We start from the raw sequence: 27107 nt of genomic DNA on the forward strand, positions 1-27107 counted from the left end.
ATGTTGAGACTCTAGAAAGAGTAAAAAGAAGAGCAACAATGATGATTATAGGACTGGAGGCTAAAATATATAAGGAACGGCTGCTGGAATTGGGCATAGCTAGTTTAATGAAGAAAAGGATGAAGGGTGACATGACAGCCGTGTTCCAATATCTCAGGGGCTGCCCCAAAGAAGAGGGAGTCAAGCTATTCTCCAAAGCACCCAAAGGCAAGACAAGAAGCAATGGATGGAAACTAATCAAGGAGAGAAGCAACCTGGAACTAAGGAGGAATTTCCTGACAGTAAGAACAATTAACCAGTGGAACAACCTGCCTCTAGAAGCTGAGAATGACTGGACAGCCATTTGTCCGAAATGGTATAGGGTTTCCTGCCTGAGCAGCGGGTTGGACTAGATGACCTCCAAAGTACCTTCCAACTTTATTATTTTTATGTGAATTATGTGGATTAAATCATGGACATATGTCCTTGGATTGCTGCAACTGCCTATAAAGGGAGTCGGTTGCTAAGTGCAGTCATGTGACCAAGGAGATATATGCAGTTTTGAGAACTCCATAACTGGATTCTAAGTAGCTTTTGGGGAGAATCCATCAAAAGTTTGCAACTGGGAGGTTGTTTCTACTACTTTCACTCATGTTGCATTCTACCTCTGTGGCCACTGTGAGAAGATGATGAGGCGAGTTCTAACCAATGCACATTGACAGTCCCCAGAAAGATTAGGTTTCTCAGGGGTGGCTTGGGCCAAAAACAATGTTAGGTATGAAAGAATATCAAAATATCAGTAGCAATTCTTGACACCAAGGCCAATGGAGAAATGTCCATAAGCAATTCTTAAAATTACAGCAGTTCAGAGGGAAATGCTGCATTCTGCCTGAACAAGACGGTACCCTTTTCCATTACATGAACAGACGTTATCTAGATCTTGCAACTGAATTGTCTTTCAGTATCAGGCAATCAAAGGAGGCCTTGAAAGCAGTAAACTAGCCTAAGTAATATGGATTGTTCTACTGGTATTAACAGAAAAATAGAATGACAGAGTTGGAAGGGACCTTGGAAGTCTTCTAGCCCAACCCCCAACTCAAACAGGAAACCCTACACCATTTCAGACAAATGGCTGTCCAATCTCTTCTTTAAAATCTCCAGTGTTGGAGCATTCACAGCTTCTGAAGGCAGGTTGTTCCACTGATTAATTGCTCTAACTGTCAGGAAGTTTCTCCTTAGTTCTAGATTGTTTCTCTCCTTGATTACTTTCCATCCATTGCTTCTTGTCCTGCTTTTAGGTACTTTGGAGAATAGGTTGATGCCCTGTTCTTTGTGAGGATTCCTTATATATTGGAACACTGCTATCCTATCACCCTTAGTCCTTCTTTTCATTAAACTATATATAGCCAATTTCTGCTGAGGACTAACCGTACTTAATATCAGAACTGCTACTTTTGTTCCACATGGTAGGATGAATAATTTATGAGGAAAGTGATGGCCTCCACTACAAATGGCCACTGGATTCTCCTGAGTAGAAGGATCAAGGAAGACTTTGTATCATTAGTAGAAGTTTGAACATGCGTGTATTTCTGAATCTGCTCCTGGACGCAGTTTTGATTCCTACTTGTTTCTACCATTCTTATCAAATGCTAAAATAGATATTTCTGTGCAGCTGAACTGTACAAGGATTTGAAGGGTGTCCTGCAGAAACAAACAACCTCTGCACCTGCTAGATCTATCAGTTTATCACAAAATTCATAAAATCAAGTAAAATTTGTTTCATGAAGAAGGAGGTTGTACCTGTTGGAAACTCAGAATAAGAAATCCAAATTGTTTCATTTGAAAACCTAAATCTGCCCTACTAATTTTAAGTAGCATTAAAATTTAATTTGGAATATCTTGTCAATTACATAATCTCTGCTTTATTACCAGCATCTGACTGATATTTTGAAACCCGGCCTTGAAGGGGGGGAAAATGGAATCCCACCACTAGATGGCACGATATGTTAAAAAATATTATCTCAGAAATAATGAGAATTTCAGAACACAGTATTGCCTGTGAAACCATGGTGATGAAGGGAGTAATGCTGTCAACACTTGAGAAAGAAGAAAATTCTCTGCCAAAACAACAACAATCAGGCCCCATAATCAAAGATCACAGTTCTTTGTCAGAAAGCTTTGACTCTAATTCTGGCTAAGCCATTTACTTCACAGTAACTCAATTAAAGTCATTTATTCACAGGAATAAACAACTCCAAGATGGTATATAGGGATGTATATTCCATGCAAAATCCCAAAATACAGATTAGTTACCTCTTAATGTTTTCAGCCAATCTCCCATGCTCATAGTCAAGTCAGTGAAAAAAAGATTTATTTCCACTTTTCAGTCATGTTTATGAAGCAAACATCTTGCATTAGTGATTGCAAATACTGAATAAGAAAGTGGAAAATGAGCTTGATTAATGCAGAGCATAAAACAGATGTCATCCATGTAGCATCAGACTGTGATTCAGCATATGTTTTCTTTATAATTAGAGTTCATCATTATGTCAGGTTGCTTATGATTAATAGAAAAAGTTTACAAAATCACCACATCACCGAATGAATTGTCCTCAATACCACTACATCCACATGGAGAGAAGTAAGCAGCAGGGTACCACAAGGCTCTGTCTTAGGTCTAGTACTCTTCAATATCTTCATAAATGACTTAGATGAGGGAATAGAAGGGGAACTCATTAAATTTGCAGATGATACCAAACTGGCAGAAGTAGCCAACACCCCAGAAGACAAACTCAGGATCCAAAAAATTCTTGACAAACTTGAACAATGGGCCCTATCCAACAAAATGAGTTTCAATGTGGAGAAAAGCAAAGTTTTACATTTAGGCAGGAAAAATCAAAGGTACAAGTACAGATTGGATGAGACCTGGCTTAAAAACAGTATCTGTGAGAGGGACCTTGGAGCCCTAGTGGACGATCACTTGACTCTGAGCCAGCAGTGTGCAGCAGCAGCCAAAAAAGCTAATACAATCCTGGGTTGTATAAACAGAGACATAGAATCAAGATGACGCACAGTATTACTACCGCTTTATAAAACCCTAGTAAGACCACATCTGGAATACTGCGACCAATTTTGGACATTAAAAAAGATGTTGAGACTTTGGAAAAAGTTCAGAGAAGAGCAACTAAAATGATCAGAGGCCTGGAGACTAAAACATATGAAGAACGGCTGCAGGACTTGGGTTTGGCTAGTCTAAAGAAAAGAAGAAATAGGGGAGACATGATAGCAGTATTCCAGTATTTGAAGGGCTGCCACATTATTCTCCAAAACACCAGAGGGCAAGACAAGAAACAGTGGTTGGAAACTGATCAAAGAGAGAAGCAACCTGAAATTAAGGAGAAACTTCCTAACATGAGGACAGTTAACCATTGCACCAGCTTTGCCTTTAGAAATCATGTGTGCTCCATCACTGGAGATTTTTAAGAAGAGGAAAGACAGTCACTTGTCTGAGATGGTATAGGTTCTCCTGTTTGATGAGGGGGCTGGACTAAAAGATCTCCAGAGTCCCTTCTAACTCTAATCTATTTGAATTGATCTCCATCACTGACCAGTTCCATAAATGATTAATAGCTTTGGCTTGGGGTAGATTGCTACTAGAGAAGACATGAACTGTTCCATCCCTTCATTTATTAATGAGAAATACACAGCCTGTTCAGTCTGGACAAACTTCATAACTGCCTCTATTTACTCACATTGATAACCATCATAGATGATGTTTAGGACCTTTTGAAATAAATGAAGATTGCAATAATATCACTTAAAAGCAAAGATGGGCCATTGCACATACCAAGTCAGATTGTGCTGGCTTTCACTGATGCAAGCTTTAAACTGCCATAAACCTAATGAGAAGCATATATTCAGAGATGACTTGACTTTTTACAGCTTGTAGGGTATTTAAATATACAGTAAGAAGTGATAGCAACTGGAATATTACTTAAAATTCTCTGAGCAAATGCTGCATGTACTGCAGGAAACAACAAGTAAGAATTTATTCCTTCTAACTTGATGTTTCAGCCTAATTGAAGTGACAGTCTTGATCTATTTAAGCAATCTATTTAGAACAAAGAACATAGCTTAATAGTATTAGAACGAATCTTGGAGATCTCCAACTCTCTATGTGAGCAGAAAGATCTATATCATTCCAGACAAATGGCTGTCCAATCTCTTCTTGAAAACCTCCAGTGATTGAGCACCCACAACTCTTGGAGGCAAGTCGTTCCACTGATTAAATTGTTCTGACTATCAGGGAATTTCTCCTTAGTTCTAGGTTGCTTCTCTCCTTGGTAATCAGTCAGCTGTTACTTCTTGTCCTACTCTCAGGTACTTTGGAGAATAGGTTGACCCCTTCTTCTCTACGACAGCCCTGCCCAAGTACTTATTGATACAGTATTAAATATCATAGTTGATATTGGTAAAGTTCAAGAATTTATGCCATCAGCATAACCATGTTAGGGGTCTAGGCATTTATTTACTCATTTGTTTAAAAGATGATGAAATGGTTGTTCGACTGAACGATTCTTGCATAGACTACAACAGCCCTGGGGCAAGAAAAAGATTTGGCTTGTTGGGGGAAAGAATACCTCACAGCTATCCTTCTCTTTTGCTTTTAAATAATCCCATCTGCTTATCCCAATGGCGCTGTATAGATAAAAGCAGAAATCTAAAACCCAGCTATGAAGTTGTTAGCATAGCTAAGAGAGTGTGTAAAGAGTTATGGGGGATCTTTCTTTGCTGTTTGGAGCTGCCTGGAGTGAAATTAATTAATTAGTTTGTATAGCCATCCAATTTACACATAAGGCAGCTTACAACATTTTAAAAAATCCACAATATAATAAAGACTCCTAAGAAAAGCCACCCTCTGCATCCCATGGTAGCAACAACATAATCAAATTAGCCACTTGATCTGCAGCATTTCCATTTGTGATCCACAGGCCTGCTGAGGGCCTTTTGGAAAAGCAATGGTGTGGGCCAACTGTATCTTGGGGGGGCACCAAGAAGGGGCCACCACGAAGAAGGCCCTTTTTCATGGCCCCACTTCACTAATTGATAGGGCCCATAATATGCCGTGCCTTTCCATCCTGGTGGGCTGGGTGGATATATTAGGGGTTTGGGGCCAAATAGCCTGGCACCAAGACATGTAGGGCTTTCTTGATATGCTGACTTTGTTCTCAAAATAGCTGGAAGCTGGGCCATCAAAGCTAGAAGAAAAGCATGTAGTGGAACGCATAGATTGAGGAAGGAGACACTGCCTAGGAAATCATCAAACAAAAGAGATAGGAGCCCATCCTCATTTAATGGTCAATGAAAGAAAGCCATGGGTCCTTCCTCCATGGGTCTAGCAATTAAAAATGGCAGATGGGAACTTTGTACATTCAGACTTGCAAGATTCTGTTAATGTAGCCTTGCAATAAAGTAGATGTGGCTCATCTAATCTTGTTTCCTGTCTAAATTATCTAGGAAGGTTGACAAATAGGAGTTGATCACAGTAGCTGGAGCACATCCAGATAGTAGTGTGAAGAGCAGAAGATTGAGAAGGAGTGGAGCACCAAATTAATGGTCATCCAGTGGCATCAGGTCATTAAAGAGATTCAGTGACAAACATGGCATTGGAGGCTAGGAGTAATCCAGTGGGTATGGCTTTAGAAGAGGTCTTGTATGGCTTTAGTGGGATAGAGGATGAGACCACCCCAAAAGACCCACAGCAAGCCATGCATCTGCCAATATGAAAAAGACCTATCGAAGGGACAACAGCTGTAAATAATCCATTAAAAAAACCCCCGAGAGGCAGAGAATAGCTATATTTGAACAGGCTATTAATCAAAACTGTGGTATTCTACTTCTTCTCTGAGATATTGCCAGATTGTAAGTAAAGAAAATATAGGCATCAATGTAGTAAGTACTATAAAACCACAGAAAATTTATTATTGGCTGATCTTTGTGGGTTATTTCTTAGGTTCCTTATCATTTTAGGAGCAAAAAAACCTCAGCAACAGGGCTTGAGGCACAAGCTGACACTAATATTTGCACAATGACTCTCTTGCTACAAATCCTGTTTCTTCCATAAGATATTTACATGATGGATAAATGCTCAGATGACCTTAAGCAGCAGGATATCCTCAGCAATGTCTCTAGGCACAAATACAGTAGCTCAAAGAGTCAGCTCATTAACCTTTAAGGCCTGTTTCTTCAAACAATCCAATGCCAGTTTGGCTGGTTGTTTTTATTATAATTATTTATATCCCAATTTTTTCAAGAGAACAGATGTTCAAAAAGTGCCTTACAGGCAACATGAACCATAAGATATGAAAGTACTATATGTATTATTTGAAAAGAAGGGAAAGGGAAGATTGGTTTCTTGGATCCTTCCCATGAGGTATTTCGGAGTAATGGTCCTGCCTGAGGAAAAAGAGAAGGTAGACTGCAGCAGAAAAGGATTCAGGGGTTGTTGTCACCATTTTTCTTCATTTCCATTCAGGGTTTCTAGACCACTGTTGCTTCCTTAAAATCCTTCCGCTGTACTGATAACCTCTTAGATATAATCATATTTAAACAGGTCTTTTTTAAAACGAATAACAAATTGGGTTGCAGTCATACCTTGGCACTCAACTGCTTCAAAACTCATCCAATTCAGTATTCGATGTGTGTTGAAGCGGAAATCTTATCCTGGCACTCTATGGAAGTGAAAATTAAGACTTTGAAGAAGCAGGATAGAAAGAATAATGATACTTTTGTACTCTGTATTCTGGTATTGGAGATGAACCCTGCAAACAAACAAATGAATCACAGAACAAATCAATGCAGAGCTCTCACTCAAGGCAGAGATGATTATACTTTGGACAAATAAGACCCAGCTCTGAGAAAGATATCATGCTAGGAAAGGTTGAAAGAACAAGAAAAGGACAACCTTTCCTGGTGCACGGACTAAGTTAGAGCAGTGATGGAGGCATTGTTAAAAAATGTGAGGGACCAGGTTAGAGAGAGATCACCCTGGAAAAAAGATAAGGTCTGTCTTAGGCCCAGCACTCAACATCTTCATAAATGATTTAGGGCAGACATGTCAAACACAAGGCCCAGGGGCCGGATCCGGCCCGCGAAGTGGTTTCATGCGGCCCGCGAAGCCATCCTGGAAACAGTGAGGGAACGGCCCCCACTGCCTTGGCCCTGGCCCAGAGACCCTTCTTCTGCCAGAGACCCTCAGATCTGTCCCACTCCTGCCCAGACCCCATAGACACCCTTGATGCGAACGATGTAGAGCTGAACATGCCCACCCAGTAGGCCATACGCACTCTAGCCATGCCCACCCAGGCCACACCCACCCGGTCCCCTGAGGGCAACTGCAATGCTGATGCGGCCCTCAGTGAAATTGAGTTTGACACCCCTGATTTAGGGGATAGAAGAGGACTCATCAATTTGCAGATGATACCAAGCTGGAGGGGATGGCCAACACTCCAGAAGATAGGCTCAAGACCCAGAAGAGGCACAGCTTATTCCTGGGCCTTTTTTTTTCTTCAGAAGACAAAAAGGGAGGAATAAAACAACAGAATAAGGAAACAGAAAGGAAAATATCTCCTATAACTCCAGAGGTGGGACAGTTAAGAGAATGCCAGTGCCATGAAGGTGCACACCACCAGTCAATCACACTTTAGCCTAAACATGTAGAGAACAAAAAAATCCAAAACTGATCAGGTGCTTGGATAGATAGATAGATAGATAGATAGATAGATAGATAGATAGATAGATAGATAGATAGATAGATACACATACACACACACAAATATATAATAGCACACAATAGATTCTACAAATGGATTGCTAATGCTTATTTTCGCTCCCAAAAATCATGCTTAATCTAGCCTTTCATGTTAAACCTAATCTGATTCTTAGCCTGTAACCTCCTTGCTAAATTCACTAAGTAGATTATTCTATTACATCAGTGCTGATTGATTTGACTGTATTTTTGGTTTTCCATATCATCAGGAGTCAATTGAAGTGTAATATTTTGAAGAAAAGTTTTACCAGATGGCAGATTTATGAAGAGTGCAAAGAAACGCATCTTGAATGCCAATGAACTTTTGTATTTTAAATAGAAAATTCTGAATTGAAAAAATAAATGGCATATGTTTGTGTCTCTCTCAGTGCATACAGGTAGTCTTTGAGATATAACTGGTCATTTAACAGCTGTTCAATATTACAACTGACTCCCCTCCCAAAGCTACTTACGACCCGTTTCAAGTTACAGCCACTGCAGTGTCCCCTGATCATTCACCCTTAGGATCGATAATAGGGCCTCCCTCATCCTCAAGGCATCTCTTTCTCTGCTTAATGAACCATGTGTTCATTTAACAGTTGCATTATGGAGAACACAAATCCCATGATCATTAAGAAGTTGGCTGGGAACGTCACAAGTGATGATTAAATGACCCTGGGACATTGCAACAGTTGTTACTACATGCGCCGTTGCCAAGTGCCTGAATTTTAATCCCATGACTTTGGGGATGCTGAAACAGTCACTGTTTTCAATGCTGTTGTAACTTTGAACAGTTGCTAAATGAATGCTTGTAAGTTGAGGACTATCTTATGTGCTTTCAGTTTTATTGAATTATAATAATAATAATAATTTAATTTTTATACCGCCCTTCTCCCGAAGGACACAGGGCGGTGTACAGGGCAATACAATAAAATACAATATATAAAAATTAAAAGAAATATTAAATACAGTAGCCCAATTAAATAAATTAATACAAAATGTTAAAATACCCCTAAACCCATCAAACCAGGCCGGCTTGTTCAAATAAATATGTTTTTAGGTCACATCGGAAGGAGCGAAGGTCGGGAGCCGTCCGGAGCTCCACTGGTAAACGGTTCCAAAGGTCTGGCGCGCCCACAGAGAACGCCCTCCCCCTGGGGGCCGCCAGTCGACACTCTTTGACCGACGGCACCCTAAGGAGGCCCTCTCTCTCTCTCTGAGAACTCCACCAACCAGGGTGAGCTAGCCAGCTGGAGTTAGCTATCGAAGGTCAGACAAAAGGAATGAATATCATGATATTATAAGCAAAGTAAGGGTATGCAGGTATATGTCTGCATTTCTAAAACTTGTATAACGTGTTTTGAGGCTTTCCAACCTCCAACGCTTGTGAGTCGAGACAAAGAAGGCTATTTATCTGTCTCAGCAATGAAGCTGCCTATTCACTCTCTTATTACACTGCTTTATGGGGACAATTAGCTTGTACCTTACCACCCAAGGGAAATGTCTTCAAGTTCTGAAACAAGCAACTGATACTGTCTCTCCTCTTCAGCTGTGAACACAGCAGGAAAGAAGGAGGCTGAAAGCATGGCCTGGGTGTTTTGATAACATGCCAATCTTGACACAATATTCCATTTATTCATATTGCCCCCTCACCTCATCTTCCAAGAACGCTGAAAGGAGCTTCGTGATCTGGCTATGCAAAGCAACGCTTGATTGATGGACGAAGGAAGAAGCCATGTAGCTGGAAATATAACTTGGCACTGCATTATAACTCTATAAGCAGTTATGAAAGGATCCATCTGCCCTATTTGATCCAGAATGGCCTTCCTGCAAACACAAGGGCTCCTCTGCTGACAGCATCATCATCACTTAACAACTGCGTGCAAATGCATCCTGGCACTCCAAAAAGAAGAAAACAACAGCTAGCCTAAAGTCACGAGCGAGGGCATGTCTTAATTAAAACTGATCACAACTGAAATGGAAATTTATTTATTTAATTTAATTAAATTTTTATACCGCCCTATTCCCGAAGGACTCAGGGCGGTTTACAGGACAACATAAAATACAATATAAAAATAGTATAAAATTAAAATAGATTAAATTAATTAAGCCCAACAATTAAAAAATATTAAAAGCTAAAACCCCTTCAGTCCAGGCCTGATAGATCAAAAAACCAGGTTTTCAGGTCCCGGTGAAATGAACGCAGATCGGGGGCATATTATCTAACTTTCAATATCATAATTTTCAGATTGGGGCACCAACCTTTCCCAAGGTGTTTAAATATCCTGATGTAAAAGCCTAAAGCCCACAGAAGATTAAAACTAACCGTAATAGACTGATAAAGTGTCAGCACATCTGGATAAACCAGACAGAAAACTCTCTCTCTCTCTCCTTCAAGTCATATCTAATTTTTCTCAAGAGAAGTCTACCAAAGTGGGGTAATTCCTGTATGATAAGCAGAACTTAATAAAATAGTTAGTGTGAACTCTGCATATCTGGGTCTGATTGATCACATCTGGCACCCATCTCTCTATTATGATGTAACAAGACACATCTTGTGCTAGGGCAAAATAAAAATCTATAATCAATAGATAGAAAAGCCATGGGTAACATCTATTGTAGCTAGCATGGTTGAACTGGGAATTGCAAACTATAAAACCTATAGCAGGTCGATTATTGTTAGCCACCCTGAGTTGTGTTCTAAGGTGCGCAGCCATACAAATCTAATGAATAAACAAGGTAGTGATAGAAAGGGAATTCTAAAGGAAAGCAGTAATTAATTCACATTCATCATTTATTATTTATTTTATTTTTATTTTATTAAATTTATATACCGCCCTTTCCCGAAGGACTCAGGGCGGTTTACAAGGCATTTAAAACAACCAGTACAAAAGTTAAAAACAAATTAAAAAAAGATTAAATCATCCCTACAATTAAAAACCCCAGTTAAAAATTCTCAGCCTGGGCCGGAGAGCTCAAAGAGCCAGGTCTTCAGGTCCCGGAGAAATGTGCGAAGGTCGGGGGCAGTCCTAAGCTCCACGGGCAGCTGGTTCCAGAGGGCAGGCGCACCCACAGAGAAGGCCCTTCCCCTGGGTGTTATCTGCCGACAGTCTTTTATCGGCGGCACCCTGAGAAGACCCTCCCTGTGGGAGCGCACTGGACGAAGGGAGCTTGATGCCGGCAGCAGGTGTTCCCTCAGATATCCCGGACCCAAGCCATTCAGGGCTTTATAGGTCATCACCAGCACCTTGAATCTCACCCGGAGGGCAACCGGAAGCCAATGCAGCTCGCGGAGTAGAGGTGTTACATGGGAGTATCGGGAAACTCCCATCACAACTCGCACGGCCGCATTCTGCACCAGCTGAAGCCTCCGAGTGGTCCTCAAGGGCAGCCCCATGTAGAGAGTGTTGCAGTAGTCTAGACGGGAGGTCACAAGCGCATGAGTGACTGTGCGTAGTGTACTTGGTGCTTTCTGAGCTTGGTCGTTTTCTTACAGACATTTCATTACCAAACTAGGTAATATCATTGGTACTAGAAGCAAGTGGTTTGCCCTATCAGTGTTGGTGGGAATGGTCTTGGTGGTTCTTTGCTTGGGCTGTTTATTGTTAACTTGTTGCCAGTTCCTTGATTGGGATACTGTTGGCTTTTTGATTATTGCTCTAATATTAATCTTGCCTAATCTCTGCTCATCTGGATGATGATTGCTGGTGAGGAGATGTTTAGATCCTTTTGTTCCCTTTTTGATTTTTGATTGACTCTTTTGAATAGTAGGTAGATGTTGTCTATATTCCTGATGATGGCTGATTTGTCAGGGTGCCAGGTTACCTGGAGTTCTGTAGTGTTTTGGGGCTCAGCTTGGTCTCGCAGCGGCCACTGCAGATCCAATGGTGCTATCTTTTTTATGTAGTAGCTGTCTTACACAACGTATGGATGTCGGAGCAACTGGTGTTTACGTGTACCATCGTCAGACACTATGGAAACTCAGAAACAACTCCAACAACTTCAAAATGCCTCCTTAAGTAACACCAGCTGCCTGCAATTAGTGCAGGTTCGCATCCCACCAGGCTCAAGGTTGACTCAGCCTTCCATCCTTCCAAGGTAGGTAAAATGAGGACCCAGATTGTTGGGGGCAATTAAGCTGACTTTGTAATAATGCCGCTTGGGGTGTGTGTGAAAGCCCTAATAAGCAGGCATATACATAGAATGAAGGCTACTGCTAAGCTTGTAAGCCGCCCTGAGTCTTCGGAGAAGGGCGGGATATAAATGGAATTAAAATAAAAATAAATAACATTATTATCAAAGATTTGCAGAGGAAGCTGCGTAACCTCGGCTTGCTCCAAAGCCCAGGCCTTCAGACCCCGGCATCACCAGAAGCCGACGGATGGAGGAGGGGGCATCGGAAGCGGTGCGAGAGGAAGCGGAAGCGCGGAAAACGAGCAGGGGTAAATGCTAGGTTAAAGGCTAACTTTAGTTGGCCTGCTTTACCATCTATCTTGCTAGCAAATGTTTGTTCCCTGGACAATAAATTAGATTACATCAGACTCCAGCAGGCTACACAGCGTGAGTACCGACATTGCTGTGTCTTTGTTTTTACAGAGACATGGCTGAGTTCCGGATGCTACTATTCAGTTGGATGGGTTAGCCACGTTTCATGCTGATAGGAACGAAGCTCTGTGTGGTAAGACCCGTGGCGGTGGACTGTTTACATCAACACAGAATGGTGTATAAACTCTGTCCTTGTTTCCACCTACTGCTCACCGCTTGTGGAGTTTATGGTTGTGAGATGTAGACCTTTTTATTTACCCAGGATATTTACCACTGCTTTTATACTCAGAGTGTATATTCCACCTAGCGCTAAGGTTAAGGAAGCACTCTGTGTACTTTACCGGACTATCAACGAACTGCAGAACACACACCCTGACGGATTATTTATTGTTGCCGGAGATTTCAATCATGCAAATCTCAGAACTGTGCTCCCTAAATTTCATCAAAATATGAACTTTGCAACCAGAGGGGAAAACATGCTGGATGTTTATACAAACATCCCGGGTGCATATCGGGCAAAGCCCCGCCCCCACCTCAGTTATTCAGGCCACATCTCTGTTATGCTAATTTCAGCATACAGACCACTCATCAGGCGTTCAAGGCTAGTACGCCATCTCTGCTCTTCAGGACTGCTTTGAATGCACTGACTGGGACATATTTAGGGAGGCTGCAACCAACGACGACTCCATTGACTTGGAGGAGTATACATCATCAGTGACCAGCTATATCAGCAAGTGCATTGATGATGTTACAGTCTCCAGGAAAATTATTTTACACCCCAAACAGAAGTCGTGGATAACTAGAGAGGTGCGTGTTCTATTGAAAACTCGAGACTCTGCATTCAGGGCAGGCGATAAAGCAGCCCTAAGAATAGTGAGAGCCAAATTGTCCCGGGCCATCAGAGGAGCAAAGCATGCACATGCTCAGAGCATCCACCAATACTTCACGGACAGCGGCGACACACAGCGTATGTGGCAGGGCATCCAAGCCATCACTAATTACAGAATATTACCATCTGCCTGTGAGAGCGATGGCTCACTTCCAGATGTGTTGAACAGCTTCTACGCCCATTTTGAAGCACAGAACAACGTGACAGCAAGGAAGACCACACCTCCTTCCAACGACCAGATACTTTGTCTCTCCACAGCTGACGTGAGGAAAGCCCTAAGTAGAGTCGACCCACGGAAAGCTGCAGGACCAGACAATATTTCTGGCAGAGTGCTCAGAGGATGTGCAGACCAATGTTTTCACCGACATCTTTAACGTTTCTCTGAGTACCACTGTTGTCCCAAAGCGCTTCAAGACAGCGATCATCATTCCCGTGCCGAAGAAACCATCTGTGTCTTGCCCCAATGACTACCGTCCTGTTGCACTTACTCCCATCATCATGAAGTGCTTCGAGAGGCTCATCATGAGGCACATAAAGACCCTGTTGCCCATAACATTGGATCCACTGCAGCTCTCATACCACTCAAATCGTTCCGCCGATGACGCCATCTCTACTACACTCCATCTAGCTTTCACTCATCTAGAAAACAAGGACTCATACGTACGTAGAACCAGAAACATTGTGGCTGATTACACACACCCCTCATACACACACTTCACTCTTTTGCCATCTGGAAAGAGGTACAGGAGCATTCGGGCTCGGACATTCAGATTGTGTAACAGTTTCTTACTACAAGCCATTAGAATTCTCAACATGAAGAAACTGGAACTATAAATACTTGTATTTGCAGTTTTTTTAAGTTTTTAGTTTAGAGATGTATAGTTTGTGTTCTGTTCTTTTTTTGATTCCTGTCATCTGATGTAGTACCTTGGTCCTGGGGAAACGTTTCATTTCACTGTGTACTGTACAGTATATTGTTGAAATGACAATAAAGTCTACTACTACTATTACTATTACTACTACTACTACTACTACTAGGATGGTCATAGTTTCCCAGTTGAAATTATGGTTAGGTCTTTTCATGTTTTTTGAAAATTTTAACAGAGAGCACCAGGAATCCCACAGTTCAACCCTAAGCTATAGATATTCTAATAGTTTCGTTGTCGTCATCATCATCATCATCATCATCATCATCATCATCATCATCATCATTTCCATCATCTAATATAATGGTAGGAAGCAGAAAAGTATTTTAGTGCTCCTTTGGCCAAGTTATCACAGTTATCTGACCATTTTAGGAGACTATGCATTTTAAATACTGTTGTTGGGGCTATCATCTTCTGAATTTAGGCAGCAAAATATCAAGGGCCAGCCCTGAGAAAATCGATATCTTTTTCCAGGTCTTCATGGAAAGGGTGAATCAACATGGTATTCCATTCTAAAGTAGGGACAGAAGATAGAGCAGATTTTATCTATGACCTATTTCACTATGACCTATTTCAGTATTCAGGTATCAACAGTATTAACAGACACAGAAAACGATTGAAGTCCTGATTAAGAGGGAAAGCTCAAAGGATAGCAAATTGATTCCATTTGAGTTCCCCCTTTTTTGCCCCCAGTCTCTCACACAATCCTATCAATGTCTAGGAATTCTGCAGAACATGTTTGAAAAACCTTGAACTACTTCCTTTGGACCATGAAGTAGCTACTGCTTGCCTGAGATTTTTTTTAAAAGAAGTCTGAGACTTTTCTATTGCAGCAAAGTATTTATTGTATAGTTCACAGTCAGGATCACTTCATTATACATCATGTAAACAACAGTTGTTTACATTTTCTTTTCTGTTTGATTATGAATTCAACTGAACTCATAATAGTAAGCCTTGGGGAATTCTACTTCATCTTTTCCTGGTTTGTTGTTTTTCAGATAGAGCTGAATTCAACAAATTAGACATTAGGAAGAACTTCTTGACAATAAGAGAGAGCAGTTAGGGGCATATATTATTATATAGAGTGGTTTCTTCCCTGTCACTAGAGGTTTTTCAAGAAAGGCTGGATAGTCACCTGTGTAGGGTTTGGAATTCATGATCTTTTAGGCCCCTTTCAACTCTGTGATTCTATAAGCCCTAGAAGATGTGGTCCATATAGCTAGTCCAAAGTAACACTGAAGAATGTCTAGACTTTTTAGAAGTAGACTGCAAGTCCCAATGAAGCAGGACAGGATGCAATGAAAAGAAATGCTTATGAGAAAGAAATGTTTCAAATCACTGGTTTTCAATACAGATCACCACAAAGAATGGATATACCATTTGTTTTATTCTTGGGGAAAAATCAATAGTAGGTTGACATTCTTGGGGTAGTCAGGAGATTGTCTTGTCTCTACAAGTAGTCCTTATTTGCTACCCATAATTGGGACCGACAACCCCATTGCTAAATAAAATGGCCATAAAGCGAAATGTCACATGACTGCACTGACTTATGACATCAGTTCCACTGTGGTCATGAAGAAAATCACCACAGGTTAAGTGGACTTGTAAGTTCCTGCCAGCTTCCTTGTTGACTTTGCTTGTTGGAATCTGGCTGTGAATGTTGCAAATGGAGATCACATGACACTGGGACCATCAAAAGCATGTGAGAGTCATAAACCTATGACCATGAGGATGCAGAAACAACCACAACTTTTAGGATCTGTTCTTAGCATTGTCATAACTTCTAATAGCTGATGAACAAGTACTTGGTAACCAAGGATTATCTACAATGCTTGTTGGACATGTGCTTTTAGGGAGGGAAGGAAAGAAAGAAAGAAAAAAGAAGGAAGGAAGGAAAGGAGGAAAGCAAGCAAGCAAGCAAGCAAGAAAAAGGTTGGAAAGAAAACTATGAGAAAAAGCTGAAGAATTTAACATTTCTCATTCATACAACATGATTTAGAGGTGTTATGAATAACTCTCATTCCATGTTTCAAAGTACAAAATGATTTTGACTAAAAGTTAGTCATAATGGTACAAATTGCAAGACAATAAAAGAGAGGGGTGTAGACTTTATTCCAATAAACATTTTTACAGAATTTGAATCAAAGCTATCATCATAGGAAGTTGGACCAGAAGCTCTTCCTATAATTATTTAATGTAATTATTTAATGTAATGTGAAAGAAGTCATCTCAGAAATATTAAGCAATTAGCCAACTTTTCAATTCTCATCTTACCTTCATATAGCCAATCGCTGAGTCCGTTAAAAATAACTTTGTCTTTTCCAGTAGAGACTACACGGATGGCTTGTTTCCCCATATGGGCACAGTAGTAGATGTTGTTTTCAAATATAAATATCTAGGCAAAAAAGGAAAAATCAACAATAATTAACACAGAAAGCTCAACAGCAAGCTATGCTGTAGTCACTGACGCTCTAATGGGCAGATGACCTTTGATCTCCTCTTTGTAAACTGAACATCAACATCAACTTTTATAATTGAGGTTATTCTTCTATATGATGGTTAACTGTAAAGGAGAAAATTCCTTGGTTAAGCAGCCCTGAGCATACCTCCTTAATAGAGGATAATTCATATGTTTCACAGAGGGTGGTTTTATGCATGTGAGGAGGCTTAAAATTAAAACTCTACTTTAGGGAGAATAGTATTGCAATTAGGACATAAATGTTGCGTGTAAACAAAGCTATCCTAGAGCCTTCAAATTAATAAAAAAAATAGTAGGTAATAATTAATAACGAAAAATGCTGGAGAATCATAATTTACATGTATCCATTTATACGGCCTATTCATAAATTCCTAAGTTTGGGGCCCAGCATTTCTAGCACTTTATTGAAAATAGAAATTAATTGTTAATTGATACTTGTTTGCAACTCCTACTGACTAAAAACATAAAAGAAATAATATGCTATTCTTCTGCTTAGAGCAGGGGTCACCAACCTGTGGTCCATGGCCCACTACCGGGCCATGGGCTGTTGGCCATTGGGCCCAGTGAGTGGCTGGCCAGTGCATGCGTGTGTGCGTGCTCGCACCATCCTTCGTGCTAGTGTTGTGGCGTTGCGCGGGCAGTAGCAACGCCATGAGCATCAGGCAGGTGCTAGCGTTGCCACAAGTGCACCCCCCCCACTCATGCTAGTGTCGCGGCATCATGCCAGTGCTAGCATCTCTGCAAGCGTATGATTGGGAGGTGAACCGCTGATGGGGGGGGAGTTGAAAGGATTGATTGAGGGTCAGTGCTGTCTCTGGTTGGCTGTGTGGTTTGGATTCTGAGGGGTTTGTAGCCTGATTGCAGGTCAATGTTTCTGTTGATGGAATTGCTTGTGGTAAGCCAGGCTTTGATGAACTCAGAAGCACGGAGGGTGGTAGCCGATGATTTTTGTGTTGCTCCAATTGAACTGGTGTTGTTTGATGTTGGTGTGGGTAAAGATTAAGAATTTAAAATAATGGCGTTTGACTGCCAGCCGGTGTTCGTGAATTCTGGTTTTTAATGTGATGTTTGTCCCACATAGAATTGGTTCTAATGCTTATAGTAGATTTTGTAGATCACATTATTTCTTTCATCATTCTGTATCTTGTCTTTGGTTCTGGATAATTCCTGGCGGAGTTTGGCTGTGGGTTTGTGGGCTATTCTTATTCTAGGGAGTTGGAGAATTCTGGCTGCCGTTTCCAACACCCCCTTTGTGTATGGTAGGGTTAGTTTTAGCATGATGGTTGGCTGTGTGGTATACTGTGGTTTGGGTGTGGTGTGTTGGAATACAAAGTTTTTGGATAGCCATTACAGGGAAAGATGTCAACAAAATGTAATGAAACATTCAGAAACCAACCCCCAAGCTTGGTAAATGAACCTTCACCCTCATCCTGCACCCAAGCTACAGATATTTGCCACTACTGCAAACCTACAGTCCTGTCCTCAGGTTTTACAAAATCCCTAGAATCGACAACATAAATCAGGTCTTCAGACTTTTCCATCTTGAACAGAATAGAATAGAATAGAAATAGAAATAGAAATAATAAACAAAAGAGCCTTGGTGGAGCAGTGGGCTAATGCCTCCTTAAGTAACACCAGCTGCCTGCAATTAGTGCAGGTTCACATCTCACCAGGCTCAGGGTTGACTCAGCCTTCCATCCTTCCGAGGTAGGTAAAATGAGGACCCAGATTGTTGGGGGCAATTAAGCTGACTTTGTAATAATGCCGCTTGGGTGTGTGTGTGAAAGCCCTAATAAGCAGGCATATACATAGAATGAAGGCTACTGCTAAGCTTGTAAGCCGCCCTGAGTCTTCGGAGAAGGGCGGGATATAAATGGAATTAAAATTAAAAAAAATTAAAAAAAATAATAATAGAAAGGGACCTTGGAGGTTTTCTAATCCAGCCCCCTGCTCAAGCAGGAGAACCTATACCATTTCAGACAAGTGACTGTCCAGTCTCTTCTTAAAAATCTCCAATAATGGAGTGCCCACGATTTCTGAAGGCAAACTGTTCCACTGGTTAATTGTTCTTACTGTTAGGAAGTTTTTGCCTTAATTCCAGGTTGCTTCTCTCTTTGGTCAGTTTCCAACCATTGTTTCTTGTCCTGCCCTCTGGTGCTTTGAAGAATAGTTTGACATCCTCTTCTTTGTGGCAACCCCTGAGATACTGGAACACTGCTAATGTCCCCCCTATTTCTTCTTTAGACTAGACAAACCCAAGTCCTGCAGCCGTTCTTCATATGTTTTAGTCCACGTTTAGCTTTAAAATACATCTGGGATTAATTTAATATGGATGTCCAGAGATATGACCAGCAAATCATCATCAGAGCACTATTTAGTTTATTTATTTATTTATTTATTTTATTACATTTATATACTGCCCTTTCCCGAAGGACTCAGGGCGGTTTACAGGGTAATTAAAAACCAAAAATACAAAAGTTAAAAACCAAGTTTAAAAAAGATTAAATTTATCCCTGTATAAATAAAACCCCAATTAAAATAAATTAATCCTCAGCCTGGGCCAGAGAGCTCGAAGAGCCAGGTTATTTATTACAAAAATATCTAGGCCTATCCATACCAGTAAAGCTCAGAGTAAGTTTATTATTTATCTTTATGTATGTCTTATGGCTTGGTGGATGCACTTCATCTATCTTGCAGAGGTTTATGGAGAAGAAATATCTGCCATATTGAGACATTGCTGAGATTCAATCAGTCACTTTGATTAGATAAGTGTAGACTCTGCTGATGTGCAGAAATAGTCCTATATGGTCTGAACTAAAAGAAGCAGAAGGTTATTATTTATGTAGACAGGAAGAATGCAGGGAACATATAATAAGAGGTCTGGAGACTAAACTTTATGATGAACAGGGAACTAGGTATGTCTGCCTAATGAAGAGAAGGTTTAGGGGTGACATGATAGCAGTCTTCCAATATTTGAGGGGCTCTGCCCTAATACTAAGCTGCAGTTTTCTGCATCCAGTTTATAAAAAAGGAAGCTATAGAAAATAAAATTAGCTTTCTGTTCAGATTGTACCAATTACAACAGTGAAAATAATGGAGATATATTTCAACCAGAGAAAAAGTTGGAATGGATACGGAAATGCAGAAATTATGTTTTAATTTCCATAGCTGTTCTAACGGGTTAATATGAGGCTAAATCATAAAGCAAGGATTAAAACAAAACAATGTTACAAATTTCAATCTTTTTACAGTTACCTTTTTTAACAGTTTCACGCAATAAATATATAATAAGATATATTCAAATAAAATGCCCCCTACTTTCCAAGCCCCTTCTATTATGCGAGACATTGGAACTAGCACAAAGCAGAATGAAATTCAATTAAGGAGCCAGTATGATGCATCAGCTGTGATAGAAAGGGACTAATTGAGAGAACAAAATCTCTGCCAATTCTGTGGAAGCTTGGAAAGGAATTGGAAGTCCCTACGTGTCATTCATTTGATTTTCTGTGCTTAAGAGTGTTATGCCTAAACTCAGGAACCCCAAATTTATTATTAACACCCAAAGTCACTCATCGCTTCTCATCTGACCTTACAGAACTGCTGTGAGAAACAAAAAAAAAAGATAAATTGCCCTGAATAAAGGTAGTAATATTCTACCGAGGAAGTCATTACCATTGATAATGTTTGTATGATTGGGTGTTAGAGCTGTCACTCAAAGCATGGGAATACAGGGTTACCTCCTCCCAGAAAATCATTACCATTGATAATGCTTGTGTGATGATTGGGTGTCAGACCTGTCACTCAAACCATGGGGACGCAGGGTGCCTCCTCCCAGTTTATATTCTGGAAGGAAAGGAGTCCAAAGGAAGAGACACTGGGAGATGAAGGTAAAAAGACAGAAAAGTTTGGAGTCCTGGTCCTGGGAAAATATCCAACTGTGTGGGCCGGTTGTGTCATGGCAAAACCGCCCCTCCCCAATTGCTGGCAATGGAAAAAAAAAGTCGCGATACATTGCGGCACATCATGTGACGATGTGAGTTTGATGCCCCTGGCTTAAAACAACCCTTCTCAACTGGGGTTCCACAAGATGTCACTTGGTATGCCATGAAAAAATTGTGATAAAAAAAATCACTCCATATTCCATGAAAAATCATGATTAAAAAAACACTTTTTGAACTTCACATGCCACACTCACAATGAGGGAACTTTTATGTGATGTGACTTAGCTGCCAGCGTGCATCTTTCGCCTTGTTGTAAATGCTGTGAAACATGGATTGTTTAGGTTAGAAATGAATTGCACTGTGAAATTTTCATCATTTTATGGGTGATTTTTATACAGGGAATTCCTGAAGTCTGAAATTTATTACAGACATAAAGTTATTACACACACATAAACACACAAACACACACACACACGACAAAACTACATTTTCGGTATCAAGGCCTTTGAAATTATTTTAACAATCTAAGGCAGGGGTGTCAAACTCAATTTCATTGAGGGCTGCATCAGCATTGCGGTTGCCCTCAGGGGGCCGGGTGGGTGTGGCCAGGGTGGGCGTGGCCTACTGGGTGGGCGTGGCTAGAGTGCATATGGCCTACTGGGTGGGCGTGGCCAGCTCTACTTCATTTGCATCAAGGGTGCCTATGGGGGCCTGGGCAGGAGTGGGACAGATCTGAGGGTCTGTGGCAGAAGGAGGGTCTCTGGGCCAGGGCCAAGGCAGTGGGGGCCGTTCCCTCACTGTTTCCAGGATGGCTTCGCGGGCCGCATGAAACCACTTCACGGGCCACATCCGGCCCCCGGGCCCTGTGTTTGACACGTCTGATCTAAGGGTTAGGACAGACTTCAAAAATACTTATTTACGATCTATCCTCAAAGTTACAACTGCTGCCCCCTACTGACACAATGACGCGATTATATTTTGGGTAACTGGGCAACTAACTAGCTCACATTTACAACTAGTTGCAGCATTCCATGATCACATGATTTATGTCATTTTTTTTTACATTTTCCAATTGAACATGCTGAATTTGCTTAACAACCACATGATTCGCCTAAAGATTTGCTTTATCACCAACATAAAAAAGTTGTAAAATAAAATTTGGAAACAAGGTACCTTTGACTTCCGACCTCAGTGACTGATGACTAAAATTTTTATAGGCAGTCCTTGACCTATGACCACAATAAAATCTGGAATTTTGAAGGATTACCTGTTTTGCTAAGGCCTGTATTAAAAAATCAAAAGTTTCCTTTGGTGAGCACTTACGCAGAGGGAAAAAGAGTTAAGTATACAAATGACCTAGTCCTAGATAAAATAATGCACAACATGTGTGCACTTAAAATAAAATTATGACTGAACATCAAACAAGACCAATTTTCTTATAATAGTGGCCATATGTTATTTTAAAAGTCTATTTTTCATGTCTGGAAATACAAAACTCAATTTAGTGGCATTATCAATTGCAGATATTTTAAGATGTGCTCTTTGCAACTATCTGTTGCATCTGTAGCAATGATTTTTTTTTACCGTGAAATGCTTAACAACCTATTAGGAAAATGGATGCAATTTCTGCCTCTTTACAAATTAGTTTAAGATAGCGTTCTCTTTCTGCAACAGCCTCTTAGAACTGATGCACAAAAATCAGCAACATATTGACAAGTAGTAAAATCTCCAATGGCCACTTCCCTGGTGGAGAAACACCACATCAGAACACTGTTTTTCATCAGAAATATTCAATATTGATGCATGGAATAATAAGAAAGAACACTAGACTAGAGATCACTACATACAGCTAGTCCTCGACTTGCATCGGTCCGTTTAGTGACCATTCAAAATTGCATCAGCCCTGGAAAAAGTGACATGAACATTTTTCACACTTACAACCGTTGCACCATTCCCATGGTCACGTGATAAAAATTCAAGCCCTTGGCAACTAACATATATTTATGATGACTGTAGTGTCCCCTCTGACTAGCAAAATCAATGGGGAAACCAGATTCATTTAACAACCGTGTTGCTCATTTAACACCTGCAATTATTCACTTAACAACTGTGGCAAGAAACACCACAAGATGGGGCAAATTTCACTTAACCACTGTCTTGCTTAGCAATGGAAATTTTGGGCTCAATTGTGCTCGTACGTTGAGGACTGCCAGTACTACACGAGGACTATGGCAAGAAAAATGGGGCAAAACTCACTTAGCAAATGAGTGGGAATAGAAATTTGGTGTTCCATTGCAGTTATAAGTAGAGGACTGCCTGTACAGTGAGTTGTTGATAATGATCACTTAGACATATTTGTTTGTTTGTTTGCTAGATTTTTAGCCTGCAGACCCTCCACAGCTTACTCCAGGGGTTCCAACTTTGGTGCTTTTTCAGGAGGCAGCTGGACTTCCTTTGGGACAACCATGACCTGGATGACTGAGAATCTGCATAGACACTTAGCTATGCACTTTGGGATGAACACCCTTCGAATGGTGCAGGAGTACGAACGGATTTCCAGAAAACATTGCAGACTACAGGAACCATTTGTGCTTCAGTTTGGGATGCAGACAACACAGACTCATCCCCAACAGCCTCCGCCTGTCTTCAACAGTGAAGGGACACAGGGCAGAAAACATCCTGCAGCCAAGAAGGCCCCACACCCATTTGCACTACTCAGGTAGACACCAATAACCCCCCAGGTAGCACTAACGACTCTCTAAAAGAAGGCCACTGACCAGCTGTCTGCAAGGAATATAAATATAAATCCTTCCACTCCCCACCATACAGCCAGAGCCGAAGAAGCTTCTTGGATGAGAAGCGCAACATTTTCAAAAGAAAAACAAGAAAGCCTCCTGAAAAAGCACCTTTGGGTCATTAAGCAAATCTAACTTCCTCCACTGACTTGGCTGGGAAGGTCACAAATAGTGATCACACAACCCTGGGATGTTGCAACCATCATAAATACAGTATATGCTGGTTACCAAGTGTACAAATACTGATTACATGACTGTGAGGATGCTGTGACAGTCATAAGTGTAAAAAGTGGTCATGTCGCTTTTTTTAGCGCCATTATAGCTTCAATCACTAAACAAAAGATTCTAAGTCAAGGACTGCCTTATTGGAGAATGAATTTGAAAACATGCAGAATAAATGCTCTAACCACCAGTTTATGTGACTTTGCATAAACTTTGAAACTTGTTGAGGTACTCGATCTCTTTCTAAAGCTGAAACAAGCTCTAAAGCTTCTACTAAAACTAACATAGGTTTTATTTTAATTTTTGGAACAGCAGCTCATATTAATCTTTAAAACCCAGAAGGATTTTCTGCATATAGTATCTTTAATACCCAAAAAGCTGACAATGTTTGGGGCAAAAATAATGTTGTGCCTAATCTGCAGCAAAAAAAAATATCTTTGTATTGAATGCTGAAGCAAAAAAAAAAAACAACAGCTCATTTGGAATCTTAAAATTATCATATATTGATGCTTCTCTGAGGACCTAGTGATTTTTAGCCTTAAAATCTCTCCTCTGCATATTTCTTTTTTAAAAGTAGTCTAACTCTTGCTCACATCTTTTCTAGGACTTGGCAACAAAGTCTGCACATTTTAGCTGCTTATAGATATAGAAAACTTTTTTAATGTTTTCAGATGTTTAATTCTGTCTTTAATACTTTCTATGGCTATGCAGAATATTGTTCCTGGGCTTCTAAAATAGTTACAACTTATGGCTATAATTGGGACTGTAATTTCAGTTGCTAAATGATAATGTCATTAAGTCACGTTACTGGACCTGATTTTACAGTCACTTTTATCATGGTGATTAAGCAAATCTGGCTTCCCCAATTAACATTGCTTGTTGGAAACCAGCTGGGAAGATCGAAAATTACGATCACGTGTCTGCAGGTTGTTGCCACCAGTTGTATATGTGAGCTGGTTGCCAAGCATCTGATCTGTGATCAAATGGGATGGTATGATGGTCATAACTTCAAGGACAGATTGCAAATCACTTTTTTTGATGCCTTTGTAACTATGAACCACCGTTTCACGGATTGTAAATTGGGGACTACCTGTACTTTTGCATGTCAACTACCTTGTTATATTGTCCCTAGAATATATTAGTCAAAGTGGCCTTTAATATGCACTCTGTGCTTTAAATTTCTACAAAATGGATTATCTTGTGTTCAGTAACCTAATATCACTGATGATTATGTAGGGCATCACTGTAAATTAAATTTTCTTCTTGTGAAATGATACACACTGGTTCATTATTGCATCTTTGGCAAAGTGGTTTGACAAAGTCAAAACAAGGTTTTTGAATTAGGAGTGGGATGCAGAGTTAGTGATAAATTCATTCATACGAAAAACAAAATTAAAATATGCAAAATTCCTGGCTCCTCATGATTGAAAAAGCCCACTAGGAAACATCTCCTGGTTAGATCTCCTCTGCATCAGTGGCTGAACAACTTGAACTAACAAGGTGAAATCTCTACTTTGTGAAGTGCCTCAGGGCCATCTTCTCTCTTCACTTCTTTTTAACATCTACAATAGAACTGTTGGGGGGGTGGCAATCTGTCAATATGGGGACCTATATTTTCAATGTGCTGATGATACCCAACTATTTTTCTTGGCCTCAGGCCAAACAGGCAACAGAGTCAAGATGCTGACTCAGTGTGTGGAGTCAGTCAGGGTCTGGACAGGGAAGAAGAGATGCAGATTAAATCTTTCCAAGAGAGAGATACTGTCAGGATCCATTTATATCACATTCATAAATGTATGTTTAAAACATTATCCCCCCCCATGGATTCTGCCATCTCCCGAGGAAGGAGGAGCGCATGTGGATTCAGCCTGCCTTAGGTTATTTCAAAGACCAAGGGAAACCTTTTGAACTGGGGGGAACAAAAGGGAGGGTTAGAGAAGAAGACATCTGGCCTGTGTCTCCACTTGAATCTGTAGAGGAAGAAGGCAATAACCATAAAGATTCAAAGTTCCTTTTTCCCACGAAAGGGATGACATGAAGTAAAATGATGGGCTGACCAAATGGGGTTGAGGGAAGGGGGGTTGAACCGGGAACTCTTTATAAGGTTTCAATTTGTAAAACAATACCAAGTCCTGTCTTGTATTTCCACAACCAAGCATGTCCTAGTAAAAATTCCTTTTGGACTAGAACTGACTCCAATAGTTTTTGTTTTCCTAAGACGTGGATTGGGGTGGGTCCTGACAGATACTTTTGTTTCGTAGGCCCATTGATTCCTGAAAAATATTGTCTTTGACTATGAACAGAATTGTACTCTCCCTTTCAGAGGCAGCTAGCAATCTGGAGGTCTTCCTAAAGCCATAGCTCCTATGTTATAAGGAGACTGGAGCTTTAGCAAGGAAGGCTTTGCAGAGTTATATGTGTTACAGGTGGCCATTCTTGGGTCAATAGGCTCTGCTCACACCCTAATCACCTCTTGCTTGGATTACTACAACGTGTTGTGCACAAGTCTGCCCTTGCAGAACATTCAGAAGCTACAATTTATAACAAACATGGCTGTCTGGGTGATAACAGCTATAACCCAGTGAGTGAGTGAGTGAGAGTGACCCTACTGCTTAAGGACCTGCACTATTTGCCAGTTGGATACATAATAAACTCAATTTTAAGGCTCTTCCTGGCTGTAGACCTGGATATCTGAGGAAACACCTTCTCCAGTATTTATCTACCTATGGGGTTTGCCATTTATATACAAGACGCTTGCCTTGTCAATGTTGGTGGGAATGGTCTTGATGGTTGCTTGAGTTGGCTGTTGTTTTCTGTTTGATCTTTTGTCTGAGCTGGTAGTTTCTTCATTGGAGGATTGTTTACTGCTTTATTGTTATTCTGGAATTACTCCTGGTGTTTATCCAAGAAGAAAACAACATTTCCACTAATGCCGACAAAGCAAGCCACCTTATATATATATATATACAGAGAGCAAATTCTGTTCCCTTGTAGCACTGATGATGGTACCTAATTTGGTAACGAAAGGTCTACAAGAAAATCACCAAGGACCTCACAGTTCAACCCTGAGACACAAATATTCTCTTGGTTCCTTAAACTGTTTCACCCCCATTGCCCTTTTTTCCACTCTTGAATAATGCCATTGCAAAGAAAACAAGATTAAAAATTACTCCATGTGCTACATGATATGCCCAAATTATCCTCACCACTGCTCTAGCTCATGAGAAGAGGATGATCTGATTGGCAAAAGGGTTAATGAGGGCACAGCATTAAATTTTTGATTCGACTTTTTAAATGTTTGCTCAGATTACTTTTTCCCTTTTTCCTATAGATGCCTTCGTCTTATGATGAGACTGTTGGCTGCCTAGGAAATTTCATAGTACAGAATTGAAACAAACAAACAAATAAACAAACAAACACACTACAGGTAGTTCTCAACTTACAACCATTTGTTTAGTGGCTGTTTGAAGTTACAATGGCACTGAAAAAAGTGATTGATGATTGTTTTTCACACTTACGACCGT

The 27107-nt window shown here is 40.5% G+C and overlaps 1 protein-coding gene across 1 annotated transcript in view; it reads right to left on the reverse strand.

Moving 5' to 3' along the window:
• DPP6 (dipeptidyl peptidase like 6) overlaps positions 1-27107 on the reverse strand; it is a gene marked incomplete at both ends in the record, with an annotated part of 248705 nt that overhangs the window by 68973 nt on the left and 152625 nt on the right. Inside the window, one exon of the mRNA XM_083379052.1 lies at positions 16421-16541. Coding sequence (XP_083235178.1) covers positions 16421-16541 — 121 coding nt within the window. The remainder of the gene's footprint in view (positions 1-16420; positions 16542-27107) is intronic.

The sequence above is a fragment of the Vipera ursinii genome (genome assembly GCF_947247035.1).
Source record: "Vipera ursinii genome assembly, chromosome: Z".
NCBI classification, from domain to species: domain Eukaryota; kingdom Metazoa; phylum Chordata; class Lepidosauria; order Squamata; family Viperidae; genus Vipera; species Vipera ursinii.